The 16,289-nt window shown below is 37.2% G+C and overlaps 3 protein-coding genes across 3 annotated transcripts in view; 1 reads left to right on the top strand and 2 right to left on the bottom strand.

The window, feature by feature from the left end:
- Positions 1–707, top strand: part of LOC124403806 (basigin-like) — a 4,386-nt gene extending 3,679 nt beyond the window's left edge. Inside the window, exon 5 of the mRNA XM_046877585.1 lies at positions 1–707. This exon is cut by the window's left edge and continues 44 nt beyond it. Within this exon, the coding sequence (XP_046733541.1) occupies positions 1–35 (35 nt within the window). The 3' untranslated portion in view covers positions 36–707.
- A 4,445-nt stretch (positions 708–5,152) lies between these two features.
- On the bottom strand, positions 5,153–8,522 carry LOC124403675 (carcinoembryonic antigen-related cell adhesion molecule 2-like; the record flags this gene model as incomplete). Its single annotated transcript, XM_046877376.1, has 7 exons — positions 8,480–8,522; positions 7,430–7,768; positions 6,996–7,250; positions 6,450–6,821; positions 5,968–6,222; positions 5,422–5,793; positions 5,153–5,193 (listed from the first exon to the last, which is right to left on the bottom strand). Coding segments are annotated over exons 1-7 (1,677 nt in total), but the record flags the coding sequence as incomplete, so codon positions are not given.
- A 5,282-nt stretch (positions 8,523–13,804) lies between these two features.
- Positions 13,805–15,801, bottom strand: LOC124403808. Its single transcript, XM_046877587.1, has 4 exons — positions 15,762–15,801; positions 15,326–15,580; positions 15,130–15,259; positions 13,805–14,955 (listed from the first exon to the last, which is right to left on the bottom strand). The coding sequence occupies exons 1-4, from the start codon at positions 15,799–15,801 to the stop codon at positions 14,754–14,756; spliced, it is 627 nt and encodes a 208-aa protein (XP_046733543.1). The 3' UTR covers positions 13,805–14,753.
- Between the last annotated feature and the right edge of the window lie 488 nt (positions 15,802–16,289).

Consider the following 16,289-nt stretch of genomic DNA (forward strand, 5'->3'; position numbering starts at 1 on the left):
CCACAGTACAGTACAATACATTCACCAGGAACTGATCACACTTTCACACCTCACTTACTTCATTCCAGATTTCTGCATGTGAATTTTCTCTGAGATCAGAAACACATGAGCTCATTATTCCTCTAGAGCATGAAACAAAATATGATAAAAATGTGGAATTAGAAGAATTCTTCAGCATGAACAACAGTGGTTCCTCTTAAACCTTTTTTAGGAAACTCAGTCAGTTTTGCTTAAGGTTTTATACAATTGAAAGTAAAGTGTATCTATTTTTATGTGAATAGAAGTTTTTATCATCTATTATCCTGCATCCTTTAGTCTATATTCGGATCTTTAGGGAGGTGAATGTATAAATGCTTTTGTTTATTTGTTAAAGCTTTTTATTTGTAGATCTTATATCAAAATTTATCTTGCCTAAGCATTTAATCTAATTAACTTAAGCAGTAGTGCCCTCTAGTGGTGAAAAACTAAAGCGTTACTGAAATTCAGTACAGTATTCTCATTATTTGGGGAATTTACTTAAAAAAACCCAAATATTTTTCAATCGTTCATTTTTGTTTTTTTTCATCTTTTAAAAGAGAGCTATACATTGATATACACAAAATTGTAAAAATTACATTTGACATTTTAAAAATAATTTTAGCACTAAATTACTGCATTCCGTTGCCTTGTACATGTGTAATGACAATAAAGTTAAATCTAATCTAATCTAATCTAATCTAAATTATACTTCAGGTCTAAAAAACTGTTTATTTTCATTTATTTATTTTTAGATTGCATTCATTTCCCCATTCGTGCTCTCTCTCTCTCTCTCTCTCTCTCTCTCAAATCGAACCTGTCCTCATATAACCTACAGAAAGGGTAACAAATTATTTTGGTGAAACGAATGAAAATATTCAAGTCAGTGGGATTAAATGAAATGTCCTCCACTACAGGACACTGACGACAGAGTCATAACAGTTTAGAAGTAAACAGAACACTGACCTGTGAACAGAAATAAACAAAGTACAGCACGTTACGCGACCATAAGTTATGCTTTCTGCCATGGATGTTTACCGAATGAGAAAAAACGCACTGCATCAGTTAGAGATGACGTCATTGCTGGCAGCTGAAGCAAATTAATCACTGCAATAATAAAACACTTACAGGGTCTTAAATATTAATTTTATATAAATACCAAACATGAAATTCTGCACATGACTACAAGAAACTCTGTAACCACCTGTATTCATTTTTCTTCTGCTGTTGCTCAGTGTGGACACTCAAATACAAGAAAATATGTCGCTCCAGTTGTACAACAGCACCATCTTGTGATAAAAAACTAAAACTACATACAACATTCTCTCCAATTGGTTTATTTAAACACTTAAGAGGATGGTGAAATGTGTGATAGACAAAGAGGAAATTAATTGGGACCTCCTCACCTCCTCCATACCCTATGTCTCATTTGCTGTGCAAGAAATACCTCAGGGCTTCAACAGGCCATGAGGACTGCTGGATGTAGCTGGATGAACATTTTTAGTCAGTCATTGAATATGTCATGGAGATGCAGAACTGGATCATATATACGACACCCACAGTAAACAGCACATAGAGAAAATGCAGGAAGAATGAAAACAGGTGTATTTCTGGCTAACCAGCGTTAGACGAAGTACACAAACCATGTGCTTGAGTAAAAGTAGAAATACATCTGGTAAAATGTGACTCCAGTAAAAGTAAAAGTGCTGCATTTAAACTTTCACTTGAGTAAAAGTACAAAAGTAATTGCCTTCAAATGTATTTCAGTCGCTGATCCACGTATAAAGAACAAGCGCTCCGAACACAACTGCGAGCAGGGTGCTGAATGGACAGCGCCGATTCAGCACCACTGTTGTGGAGAGCACCAGAGCACATGTCAGGAGGGTGTGGAGAGAAGACCAGACACGGCTGGAGACAGATAATGAAAGCAGCAGCTCCTCGTTGTTTTTGAGCAGAGCGAACACAGCGAGATATTTAACTCTGGCACTCTGTCCCGCTTAAAGCAGCAGCAGCAGCAGAGATGACTTCCGACCAAACCCGCACCTCGCCTCGAGGCGTGAGAGACGCCCCTCAGCCCTACGGCAGCGTTTCCTGACCCCCTTTCCGCCGAATGAGCTCTCGGCTGTTCCATGCCTCTTATCACGGCCGCGTGCGCTGCTCCCTCTTCTGCCTACAGTCCACCTTATCACCCACCTGCTATCACACGCACTTACAAACAAACCTCCAGCTCTTTCCCACATATTTTCACCAATTGGGAAAAAAACAAACGTTATACTTCAGGTCTAAAAAACTGTTTATTAAGAGGGATTAAATAAAATCTCCACTACAGTACACTGATGACAAAGGCATAACAGCTCACAAGTAAACTGACCTGTGAACAGTCGCGAAGTCAGACATATCTGCGCATGCGTAATCTGAAGAACGAAAAAGTGAAATGTAATTTTGTTTTTACAAATATAAACGTCCTGGAAATAAACAAGATACAGCAAGTTATGCGACCATAAGTTATGCTTTCTGACATTTCTGACATTCTGCCTACAGTCCACCTTATCACCCACCTGCTATCACGCACTTACAAACAAACCTCCAGCTCTTTCCCACATATTTTTACCAATTGGGAAAAAACAAACGACCTCTTTTGTCCAGTGTCTGTATTCTACCCGTCACTAAAGCAAGTTGCCACACTATGTAACGAGCTCTGTAGCTCAATCATGTCTCAGAACTTAAAAGCCACTTCTTGTCTTAATGAGATGTTTTGGTGGAGTGCCTTGGGAGAACTTGATTTATATTGACTCTGGACTTTGAACCAGCACTAGCAGTTAATCCTAACCACAGATGCCCAACCCAAGACTAACCTCTGCATCTCCAGTGGCCACTGGAGTGAACTATTACACTCCCCTTTTAGCTCAGCAGTTAAGGTGCTGGGTTACTGAAGGTTGGGGGTTCAAGCCCTGGTATCGCCAAGCCACCACTCTTGGGCCCTTAAACAAGGCCCTTAACCCTCTGTGTTCCAGGGTCACTGTATCATGGCCGACCCTGCGCTCATGGGCGTAAATTTCATTTAACAGTATGGGGGGACATTACATATAAAATTTCTTATGAGCAATTTTTGAAGGGGGACACAAATAATACAGTCAAATTGTACTTACAGTATAAAGACACAGTGTCCCCACAGTGAAAAACGTTGTTTCTATCAATATTATTGTAGCACGGAGACTGCGTCAATTACAATAATAATTCAAAGTGCTTTACATAAATAAAGTAAAACTATCATAAAAAAAATAATCACAACAATAAAAACAAGGAATAAAAAAATGTTTAACATTTTATTCACAAATTAATTAAGACACTTAAGAACAGAATAGAAATTGATTATACAAAAAAAAATACAGTGTGGTCAGTTCAGACGTAGCACAGTGCTCATTCAGTAAATGCACAGATAAACAATATGCTAATTGTGGCTGTTAATGTTAAATTAACATTATACCAAGTCGTCCCAAATAAAACACTGCATGTGAAACGGCTTTGGTGTGTTAGTGTCAGTGCCAGCTATTATAAACAAAGCTAACGTTCACTAGATAAGTCATATTTTAATCGCTAATAGAGCAGATTCATAAAAAATTACATCACTAATCAGCATTTTTGCCGCAACTAATTTATGAATGAGTCTGCATCAACAATCACACACACACACACACACACACACACACACACACACACACACACACACACACTCACTCACATACACACACACACACACACACACACACACACACACACTCACTCACACACTACACTTCAACTTTTCCACCTCCCTCTTCCCCTTAGCTTATAACTGCCCCCACATTATCCTTCTAAAATAATACAAAACCAAGTGACTTACATAAACACAATTTTATTGTTAAAAGATTTTATGTGAAACGTCTGAAGTCTTAAAGATAAAACCACATCATTCTGCAGAGGAAGTGAGAGGTGTGGTTTCACACACAGATACAAGAAATGTTTACCAAATATTTCATGCATACAAACTGTGCTCGTTTCCATTTCAGCTCTGTGTACAGGAGAATGATGGATATACCGCTACAATCATTTATATGCAAAATATCCGAAAAAGCAAGAAATGATCCAAAATCTGTACCGTGTCAAATTCACTGGAGTAAATTCTTGAAAATCGAACAGAAACGTTATAGACAGATATTTCAATTAAAAACTTTCTAACTGAAATGTTTTTACATTTCACACTATTTCTTAATGAGAAAAATTACAGTAAATGAAATGAATAACCACATTGTATTAGGACAGGAAGTGTGTGTATAAACTGTGCAACCTAATTCAGTTCACAAAGAAAACTCACAAGCTGAAGGCTAAGCTGAACGAGAGGTGTGAACATGTGATCAGTCTAATTATACATTAGCGTAGATATCAGAATTATCCTCCTTCTGCTGGACGTTAGCGTAGATATCAGAATCGTCCTCGCTCTGCTGGACATGAGCGTGAAGATCAAAATCATCCTTGTTCTGCTGGACGTTAGCATTATGTTCACAATCATCCATCTGCCTCTCAGCATGGACACTCCTGCGATCAAACAGACACTTGTTTGTGAGACACTGATTATGTTAATTGCTCTTAATTGTGATGTGACAAAATAATACGTTTTACGTGAGACACTTAGAGTTTAGGCTGTATAGAATGTACTGAAAAGAAACAAGAAGAACTTTTACCTCCTGTTGTAAATCACAGCTCCTAAAATGATGATGAGACTCAATCCAGCAATCACACAAACTATCATCCAGATTGACCACTGATCAGGATGTTCTGGATTGTTAGATGATAAAAATAACAGAATTTAACTGAACACAAGTCACTTTATTTCCTTCAGGAATCACTCGAGACATTCAGGAATGTTGTGAGCAGACGGACTCACCCTCGACCTGAAGGCTGATGGTTTTAGATCCTGATGTCCTGCTGGTTTTCCAAGTGCAGGTGTAATTCCCAGAATCCCTCAGGGTCAGAGCAGGAAAGTGAAGAACGGCTCCTGATTCAGGTAAGAGCTCGTTGTTCTTAGACCACACAAACTGTGAGGAACTTTGTGTGCAGGTCACATCACACGTCAGATTTAACGAGTCTCCTGGTTTAAGGTTCCGTTTCCACTGAGTCTGATTAGTGACACCTTTAAATCTTTATCAGAGAGCAGGAAAGACTCCACATCAGTGACTCAGGATTACACACACATAATAAATCTATTATTGAATAATAAACATCAGTGAGATTTCATTATAAAATTAGAACTGATCCTGGCATTGGATTCAACAAGTTCACGATAAAAAATAAGTCTGCAAAAGTATAATTTATACGTATAGATTAGGAAAGTGTTTTATAATAACACAACATAGGATTTGGTTTTACCTGTAACTTGTAGAGTAACTCCAGGGTCTCCTGTCCATCTGCCAACACTGATATCAGTAATAAATCTGAATTTATATTCTCCAGAATAATTAAACTGTACATTGTGGATTAATAAAGTACAGTCTGATTTGTCGTCTCCAGTGAACTCAAAGTCTGATTTGGTGTTTGATGAACTGTTATAAACATATGGAGGGTGATGACACTGATCTGTGTTTGAGTTCATTGAGCACCAAAGCTTTTGTGTCACCTGAATGTTGGGATTTGATGTTGGATAATAATAACTACAGGGAATGGAGACACTGAATCCTCTCACAGCACAGATCTGATTATCAGCATATTTCACTCCCAATTTACTGTCCTGAGTGAGAACATCTGTGTAGAGAAATACATACCTTGTAAAATAAAAATAATCTGCTATGTATATAATTAACTGTAGCTATAAGATAACTAATGTAAGTACATTCATAAGATTGTGTGTAAACTGCAATCAGAAAGACGTAATGTTAATGGATGACATTCAGGAATGTTGTGAGCAGACGGACTCACCCTCGACCTGAAGGCTGATGGTTTTAGATCCTGATGTCGTGTTGGTTTTCCAAGTGCAGGTGTAATTCCCAGAATCCCTCAGGGTCAGAGCAGGAAAGTGAAGAACGGCTCCTGATTCAGGTAAGAGCTCGTTGTTCTTAGACCACACAAACTGTGAGGAACTTTGTGTGCAGGTCACATCACACGTCAGATTTAACGAGTCTCCTGGTTTAAGGGTTCCGTTTCCACTGAGTCTGATTAGTGACACCTTTAAATCTTTATCAGAGAGCAGGAAAGACTCCACATCAGTGACTCAGGATTACACACATAATAAATCTATTATTGAATAATAAACATCAGTGAGATTTCATTATAAAATTAGAACTGATCCTGGCATTGGATTCAACAAGTTCACGATAAAAAATAAGTCTGCAAAAGTATAATTTATACGTATAGATTAGGAAAGTGTTTTATAATAACACAACATAGGGATTTGGTTTTACCTGTAACTTGTAGAGTAACTCCAGGGTCTCCTGTCCATCTGCCAACACTGATATCAGTAATAAATCTGAATTTATATTCTCCAGAATAATTAAACTGTACATTGTGGATTAATAAAGTACAGTCTGATTTGTCGTCTCCAGTGAACTCAAAGTCTGATTTGGTGTTTGATGCACTGTTATAAACATATGGAGGGTGATGACACTGATCTGTGTTTGAGTTCATTGAGCACCAAAGCTTTTGTGTCACCTGAATGTTGGGATTTGATGTTGGATAATAATAACTACAGGGAATGGAGACACTGAATCCTCTCACAGCACAGATCTGATTATCAGCATATTTCACTCCCAATTTACTGTCCTGAGTGAGAACATCTGTGTAGAGAAATACATACCTTGTAAAATAAAAATAATCTGCTATGTATATAATTAACTGTAGCTATAAGATAACTAATGTAAGTACATTCATAAGATTGTGTGTAAACTGCAATCAGAAAGACGTAATGTTAATGGATGACATTCAGGAATGTTGTGAGCAGACGGACTCACCCTCGACCTGAAGGCTGATGGTTTTAGATCCTGATGTCGTGTTGGTTTTCCAAGTGCAGGTGTAATTCCCAGAATCCCTCAGGGTCAGAGCAGGAAAGTGAAGAACGGCTCCTGATTCAGGTAAGAGCTCGTTGTTCTTAGACCACACAAACTGTGAGGAACTTTGTGTGCAGGTCACATCACACGTCAGATTTAACGAGTCTCCTGGTTTAAAGGTTCCGTTTCCACTGAGTCTGATTAGTGACACCTTTAAATCTTTATCAGAGAGCAGGAAAGACTCCACATCAGTGACTCAGGATTACACACACATAATAAATCTATTATTGAATAATGAACATCCTTTAAATGTAAAAAATTAGGCTAATCTTAGCATTGGATTCAGGAAATGGAAAACAAGAAAGATATCTCTAACAGCACTATTTATTAACATTTACCTGTAACTTGTAGAGTAACTCCAGGTTCTCCAGTCCAAATGCCACCAGCCACATCAGTTATAAATCTGAATTTATATTCTCCAGAATAACTGAACTGTACATTGTGGATTAATAAAGTACAGTCTGATTTGTCGTCTCCAGTGAACTCAAAGTCTGATTTGGTGTTTGATAAACTGTTATAAACATATGGAGGACTTGTACATCTTCCTGTGTTTGAGTTCATTGAGCACCAAAGCTTTTGTTTCACCTGAATGAGTTTTGATGTTGGATAATAATAACTACAGGGAATGGAGACACTGAATCCTCTCACAGCACAGATCTGATTATCAGCATATTTCACTCCCAGTTACTGTCCTGAGTGAGAACATCTGTGTAGAGAAATAAATGAAAAATGAATACGATTGATGTACAGATTTACTGCTGGACAGATGGTCACATATTTTTTCAGAAATATTCTGATAAACAAGAGTTTTAAAAGCTAAAGAGTTTCTTAGTTCTGCAGCCACAGTAAAAAGGGAAACAAATCAACACCCTTCAATTACAATACTTGACATTTATGATGTGTTTGGCTTGGGACTGTGGTGTTTGTATATGTGTTTGCTGTATATGATGAATCTCTCTGTTGATGTGAAGAAAAAGAATTTCCTTGTGCTTAATGAATATGTGACAAATAAAGACAAGGCAACAACTAGCTTCGACCAGGCCAGAATAGGTTTCCTTTTGATTCTGTTTCCTCCTAAACTTTCTTCCTGTAACAATGCACAAAACCCACGACCTCAGCAGTTTTAACAACTATAGTTATTTACTAATGTTCAAATAAATGTAATAAATCAACCATGTTATTGACTCAAGAAAGCTGAAACTTACTAATTGCAAAGACATTATAATTATACCATCAAACAGTAACTAAGAGATCAGTAACATTAGACAGAATAACGTGTGTGTAAATGAATAATCCAGTAACTGAGTGTAAACACTGTGACATCAATCAGCAACCAGTTCAAACTCTAAACAACAAATTCTGTCTAAATGTGAAATGATGTTTCATACCGGAGAACGAGAGCAGAGTCAGAACTAAGTGCAGCATCTCCATCGCTTCTTCAGTAAGAACCTCACACACTCAGTGGTGGGTGTGTTTTTATTCTGAGGTCACTGACATGGTCATGATATACAACGAAAAAAAATACTTCCTGGGCTGAATATACTCATTATAGCTGCAACACTCAAACCAAAGAGTGTCAATCTATTAAAAGAGGAAGGACAGAGTGCTGATGCACTTACACACACACACAGAAACACACATTAAAACACACACAGAAACACACACGGGACTTTTTAAGAATACGTTTTGATTCAGAAAAACACTGTGATGAGAATATGTGGAGACTTGACCATTTATAAGTGATTTTGTTTGACACACACACACACACACACACACACACACACACACACACACACACACACACACACAATTATTATTATTATATTATTATATGAATTCCTGAATTTATTAGTGTTTCTTATATCCTTCTGTGCCTTGATGACAGTGTGAACTTGAGCTGACATTGACTCCTGATGAGGATCCACATTAGATTCAATGCTCCACAGTGCCGTCTCAACACACACTTTAATGCAAATGATAATCAATAAAAAACTTTTTTTTTAATAATTAAATATGTTTTATATAATTTATATATAAAACAGCATTAGAGGTGAAGAAGCAGTAATGCTCACACACTGATAGAAAACGTGTTCTGGGATCTTCCAGGGACAGATTTAAAATGATATCAGTGAGGAGAAGATTCAAACTTTTATGCCTCCTTTTCAATCAGTGGAGCTCCATTAATAGCTATTCCCAAAATTACAGTCTGTGCATCACTAATAATGCTCATCATACATCATTTAATTCAAATCCACTGTTATTACTGTCACTGTCACTGTTTGACATTTACTCAGAAGACTATTGTATATATTATATGGTTTCAGAATCGCTTCAGCCACTAGAGGGCGGTATCGCCAAATCGCCACTATTACCCATATAATTAACGCATTTTCAATAACCAGATGTTCGAATAGGCTATTGTTATATACATCCAATCAACATGTTACATTTTTTATGTATGTGTTCATCATAACATCAACACTATGCCCACTGACCCCAATGTCTATATCTTACACTTTGGCAGCCAGTCCATGTTGAATGGGTAAAAAAATTGCAAAGAAGTACAAAAAAGTTCAGCCAAACCAGGAATATCTTACAATCCATGTTAAGTAATAAACCATGAAAGCTCTAGAAAGGGTTTCAAAATGGTCTTGCTCAGTTATTGTGAAGACTCACCTTTGTGCTCTCCAGTAAGCTGTCTATAAGACTCATGGAGTACATCTACAGCCACTCAACAAACTGATCGGGGTCCAACAAATATTTAATCAATTTATTAAGTCCCTTATTAAAGTCTGCTAGACTGCTGCTGAACCTAATTAGCTGATAATTTAACATATTTTTTTAAAATAGCTTTTACAAACTACATGATCAAGTTCTCACTTATCTAATGATTGAATCACAGAGTTTAAAGAACTTCTAAATGAGTCTGATAACAACTTAACGTCCTTATACTTGGCAGCTAGGGTGAATGTGTGAATGCACATGTGTTTGTGTAATAATAGATCAATATGTCAGAACTATGTGTAAGCAGAGATAAAAAAAGGAGTGTTGTTCCTGTGTTTAAAGCCTAAACTTGCAGATCTTGTAACTGTGCTCACAATGTGGTATAACATTTCATGGAATAATTTTTGATGGCCAAGCAGTTTATATATTAATCAAGCACAACATATTGCATCTATTCGTCAGCAAATAGAGAAATTAATATACAAATAGACAAACACATTAACTAAAGATTATATATTTTAAGTTTCTCCTTAAAAGTGAGATGTTTCATACCTGACAGCGAGAGCAGAAATATAGCCAAGTGCAGCATCTTCTTCAGAAATCTACATGGAGATAAAAAATGTAAAGTTTTCCAGTAAGTTTAGTGATGTCTGGTTTGTAAATGAATCTCAGTCCAAACTATCAACAAGCATTAATGTATGTATAGTGTTATTTATGTCTGTATTTTGAGAGTCACTAACAGCTCGAACCAAAATCCTTGTGTGTGTCAACACACTTAGCCAATAAACTTGATTCTGATTTAGATTAATGACAGCAACTTTAGATTCGGTTTTTACCAAAACGATTCATTCAGATTTTTTAATCCAGTGAATCTTCCAGTAAGGTACATCAGTGCAAACTAGATTTTAATGAGAGGTCATGAACGAGGAAACAAATGTACCACAACAGCAACAACAAGTCTTATGTTAGTGCTACACACTTAAATACTCTCTCATTCTCTCTCTTTCTTTGTGTTAAAAGGAGAACTAAAAGAACCACATGCTTTTATCAGCTGAGCCAAACATCAGTGTTCAGCAGAACCCTGCAGTAATGAAGGTCATTAATCCTTACAATGGGATTATGAAGATAAAAAACTCCAAAGAGCTTTCAATTTATAGTGTCTTCACCCCTTTTCCCTCCTGTTAAAGACTCACATATAAAACTGATTGAAACTGACTCCTTTCACTTCAATAACGACTGTCAAGTCCCAATTCGTCATTTGTTTCCTTATTAGTGGCCTCCCAAATTTCAACTCTCTCAACAGTAAAACTTAATGTTTTTTGAATAAAGAAGTGACATTTAAATCATTTAATAACAAATAAAACATGCTGAAAATACAGAGTGTCTTTAGTGAGGGTGCCATGATGAGGGGTGTGTGTGGGTGTGCTGGTCGGCCTGTAGGCAGAAGTCGGAGAGATTGAGAGGGAGGTAGGGAGGGAGAGAGCGAGGGAGCTTGATTCACCCTTAGTGGGTAACCGAAGCATCTCTTTATTGTAGCTTCTTCTGCGTCATTTTATCTGCTCCTCACTGCCCATTATCACTGAGGAGCTGCTGTGCTTATGATCTTTCTCCAGCTTTTAGTCATCCCAACAGTGGTGCTAAAGTGGTGCTGTCCGTTCAGCACCCTGTCAGCGGTGTATCATCTATCTATCTATCTATCTATCTATCTATCTATCTATCTATCTATCTATCTATCTATCTATCTATCTATCTATCTATCTATCTATCTATCTATCTGTCTGTCTGTCTGTCTGTCTGTCTGTCTGTCTGTCTGTCTGTCTGTCTATCTATCTATCTATCTATTTATCTATCTATCAGTCTGTCTATCTGTCTATCTGTCTGTCTAGCTGTGTGTCTGCCTGTCTATGTATATAATTTACAGTACTTTCTCAATTACAGGTATATTGAAACATTCAGCCCAGTAACTCAGGTTTTGATACCACAGAGCTGTTGATCAACTTTACTGCATATTCTGTTCTGTTGGTGTCCCAGATGAGATTGCAACCAGGATGCAGAATTAAACCTCTTACATTTGTGCAAGAATCATGGACAAACTGGGAGTAACCATAAACCTAACTACAGGATGTCACCCCCAAGCAACCTTGCAAGTGGAAAGCGCAAAACAGGAAGTGGGACATTCTGGTTCACTGAGGACTGGTCTCAAATCCAAATGTTGATCGAATTTGCACAGAACTTCCTGTATCACTCTGCCAGATGACTTATACCCTTTTTATGCACATATGGCTACAAGAGAAAGAAGGGCTACTTTTAAAACTGACAAGACTTGATTTATTGCATTGTTATATTGTTTGCTGAACTGTTTCAATCCACTTTTCCACATTTTGTCGATATTAGAATTAAATAATTAAATGTGGTTTTTAAGTTAAAGTGGTGGCATTTTGCTACGAGTCACCTGGAAACCGTACCCATGACCTGCCATAATCTGTTTTTTTGAAGATCAGGGATATGATACCTGGGAAGTGGTGGCTCAATTCAATTCAATTCAATTCAATTCAATTCAATTTAATTAAAATCAAGTTTATTTCTGTAGTTTCACAATGGTTATTGTCTCAAAGCAGTTTTACAGAATGTAATTATAGATTTATAGAATTATAGAACAAAAATTTAACTGTGTGTTGATCCCCAATGAGCAAGTCTGGTGTGAATGTGGTTAAGAATTTGGGTTACTGATTGGAAGGTTGGTGTTTTAAGCACCATGCTGCCACTGTTGGGTACTTGAACAAGGCCTTTAACCTTCTCTGCTCCATGGGCGCTGTATCATGGCTCACCCTGCGCTCTTATCTAAGCTTATCAGCAAGCTGGGAAATGAATTTCAAAAATTCTTTCTTTTCAAAAAAGAAATTTGGTACTGATGTACAGGAAGTTCCAGAACTATGAGAAGAACTTCCTGGATCAATAAAATATGGCCACTACAGTGAAACCTCAAACACCACAAGTATGTCAAACCAATAAAACAGGAAGGCCAGAGGCCACATGTATGTGCACGGAGACTCACTGTCTTTACTGAATGTCATTATGTTTGAGAACTGAAAGCTGATACTGTAAAAAAAAAAAAACGCATGACTATAAACAGACAGACCACATCATTGCTAAACTGATTTAGATCCTCATCTACTAGGCTGACTCTGGGGTGAGTTAACACTCCCCTGATCTGTCGCTCTTTTTCTTAGAAGTTGCGATGACTGGATCTTTTATAGCGACCACTGATAACTAGCCATTCATCCACCATCCGCTCTGACCACAGCTTACGAGCAATAATCGCCCCTGACACCAGAGAAGAATTTGTTTACGAATTTTAGCCCTCATTTTAAAAAGCATTTTGTGTTTCATTTTTGGCCTAATTATGAGATATTTCTACCCTTTTCCCCTTCATTTACTTTTCATATGGATTAACCAGCCACATTATGAAGTGCTAGAAAATACTTCTACTACTACAACTACTACTACTACTAATAATAATAATAATTATGAGAAACAAAGCTAAGACTTAAAAACAAAACCCCATATTTCTGCATGTATACGTTTCAAAACCAGCTTTAAAGCTGCTCTTGATATTGCATTACATTAAAAGTAAAAATAACTATGAAGTAAAGTTATAAAAGCAGACATGAAAGTGAAGGAAGGTAATCCATTTTGTGGCATTGTTTCTTTAGGTTCATAGCAGAAGTTCATGAGTGTTTAATTTGAGCATGAAGTGTGGTGGTGCTATTGTAAATGATGGTCCTCCTGCTAAATGGTCCTGCTGATGCTGCTGCTCAGTGTGGACCCTCCTGCAGTCACACAGAAGCCTGTCTAAGGAGCAAACTACATGAAAATTGGTAAATAAACAAACCAGCATGACAGCATGTGATAAACAAATTTCCTCCTCTCACTGAGATTTTGGTTTGACTGAAAGATTGAGATTTCTGCTTGTGACCAGATGAGAGATGATCAGGGTTTTTATTTCAGGCTTTTCAGTATTTTCACATGTGCAAAAAAATAAAAAAAAATACAAAAAACACTGTATTTCCTTCAATTATACTTATGACATAATTGCAATAAAACTAGAAAATGTTGCAATAAATATTGAATTGAATTGAATTTAAGTGCGGATATAGAATCCCTAATGATTAGAGCAGGCACACACACACACACACACACACACACACACACACACACACACACACACACACACACACACATACCACTCCTCCATCTCCGTCTTCCCCTTAACACAAATTAAATCACCAAAAACTCGTCTTTCAAAAGAAAATTAAAACTGCTTTGAACACAATTTAATTTTTTAACAAAAAAAAAACAAACTGAAACAAGTCTGAGGCTTTAAACCTAAAATCCCATAATTCCTCAGAGGAAGTAACTGTGAGAGCTGTGGTTTAACACGATTACAAGTGTTTAACACATAAAACGTGTAAATAGACAAGTGTGTGTTGGAGTCTGTTTCAGGTTGTGTAGCTTTCATTTCTTTACAGTTGTGGTAAAATTATAAAGCACAAGTAATAATCTGATCTAATCTAATCTAATCTAATCTGTATAGCACTTCATTGTAAAAGCATTGTGTACTGCATTCTGGTGAGTCACGTCTCACTTCATGCACTGCTCACAGGAGAAAGATGGATCAATGCAAAAGATCCTAAAAAGTTGTAAATGATCTTAAATCAGTTGAAAAGTTGGAGTAAGTTCTAGAAAGTGACCAAATCTTATAGAAACTTCCTGAATCAAATTACAACTAATTTAATAAACACTTGAGCTATCTCTCCTGAAACCAAGACAGGAAACGTGTATATATACTGCTGATGGTAAATCTGCTCACAGAGGAAACTCACACGCTGAAGACTGAGCTAAGTATGAACATGTGAACATGCGATGTGCTCAGTGCTACTATACATTAGCATAGAGATTAAAATTGTCCTCCTCCATCTTGACGTTAGCATAGATATCCGAAACGTCCTGCTTCTGCTGGATGTTACCGTGGTGATCAGAATCACACTTCTTCTGCTGGATGTTACCGTGGTGATCAGACTCACTCTTCTTCTGCTTTACGTTAGTGTAGAGATTAGAATCGTCCTCAGCGTGGACTCTCCTGCAATCACAAAAACAGTTGTTTATGAGACACTAAATACATTCACTGACGTTAATCGTTTAATGAGCAGTTTAGCGCTGCAAAATGTTACACATCAAAATCACAGGTTTTAAGTGAGACACAGTCTCAGGCGTAGACAGATAGAGATCTTGTAATAGAAGGTACTGTTTTTACCTCCTCTGGTAAATCACAGCTCCAGAGATGACAGTGACGATGACAATCACTCCAGCAATCACATAAACTATCATCCAGATTAACCACAGTTCAGGATTTTCTGGACTTCCGGGATCTTCAAGATTGTTACCTGTTAAAAATAACATTAATATTTAACTGAACACAGTTCAGGAATGTTGTGAGCAGACGGACTCACCCTCGACCTGAAGGCTGATGGTTTTAGATCCTGATGTCGTGTTGGTTTTCCAAGTGCAGGTGTAATTCCCAGAATCCCTCAGGGTCAGAGCAGGAAAGTGAAGAACGGCTCCTGATTCAGGTAAGAGCTCGTTGTTCTTAGACCACACAAACTGTGAGGAACTTTGTGTGCAGTTCACATCACACGTCAGATTTAACGAGTCTCCTGGTTTAAAGGTTCCGTTTCCACTGAGTCTGATTAGTGACACCTTTAAATCTTTATCAGAGAGCAGGAAAGACTCCACATCAGTGACTCAGGATTACACACACATAATAAATCTATTATTGAATAATGAACATCAGATTTACTTATAAAATTAAAGCTTATTTTGCCATTGGATTCTACAATTTCATAAAAAGTAATATTTCATGCAAAAGTATAATTCAGTAAAATTTACCTGTAATTTGTAGAGTAACTCCAGGGTCTCCTGTGTACATGCCACCAGGCACATTAGTTATAAATCTGAATCTGTATTCTCCAGAATAATTGAACTGTACATTGTGGATTAATAAAGTACAGTCTGATTTGTCGTCTCCAGTGAACTCAAAGTCTGACTTGGTGTTTGATGAACTGTTATAAACATATGGAGGTCTTGTACATCTTCCTGTGTTTAAGTTCATTGAGCACCAAAGCATTTCTGTCACCTGAATGGGATTTAATATTGGATAATAATAACTACAGGGAATGGAGACACTGAATCCTCTCACAGCACAGATCTGATTATCAGGATATTTCACTCCCCAGTCACTGTCCTGAGTGAGAACATCTGTGTAGAGAAATACATGGAGATTGATAAATAGGATTGATAAACACTTTCCTTGCAGGATGGGTGGCCTCACATTGTAACAAGAATGTTCTGATAAAGCAGAGCACATTATTGTGTCTGAGTTTTGTTAAGTTTTCCATATCCCAGATCATAAACCCT

The sequence above is a fragment of the Silurus meridionalis genome, chromosome 21 (genome assembly GCF_014805685.1).
Source record: "Silurus meridionalis isolate SWU-2019-XX chromosome 21, ASM1480568v1, whole genome shotgun sequence".
NCBI lineage: Eukaryota > Metazoa > Chordata > Actinopteri > Siluriformes > Siluridae > Silurus > Silurus meridionalis.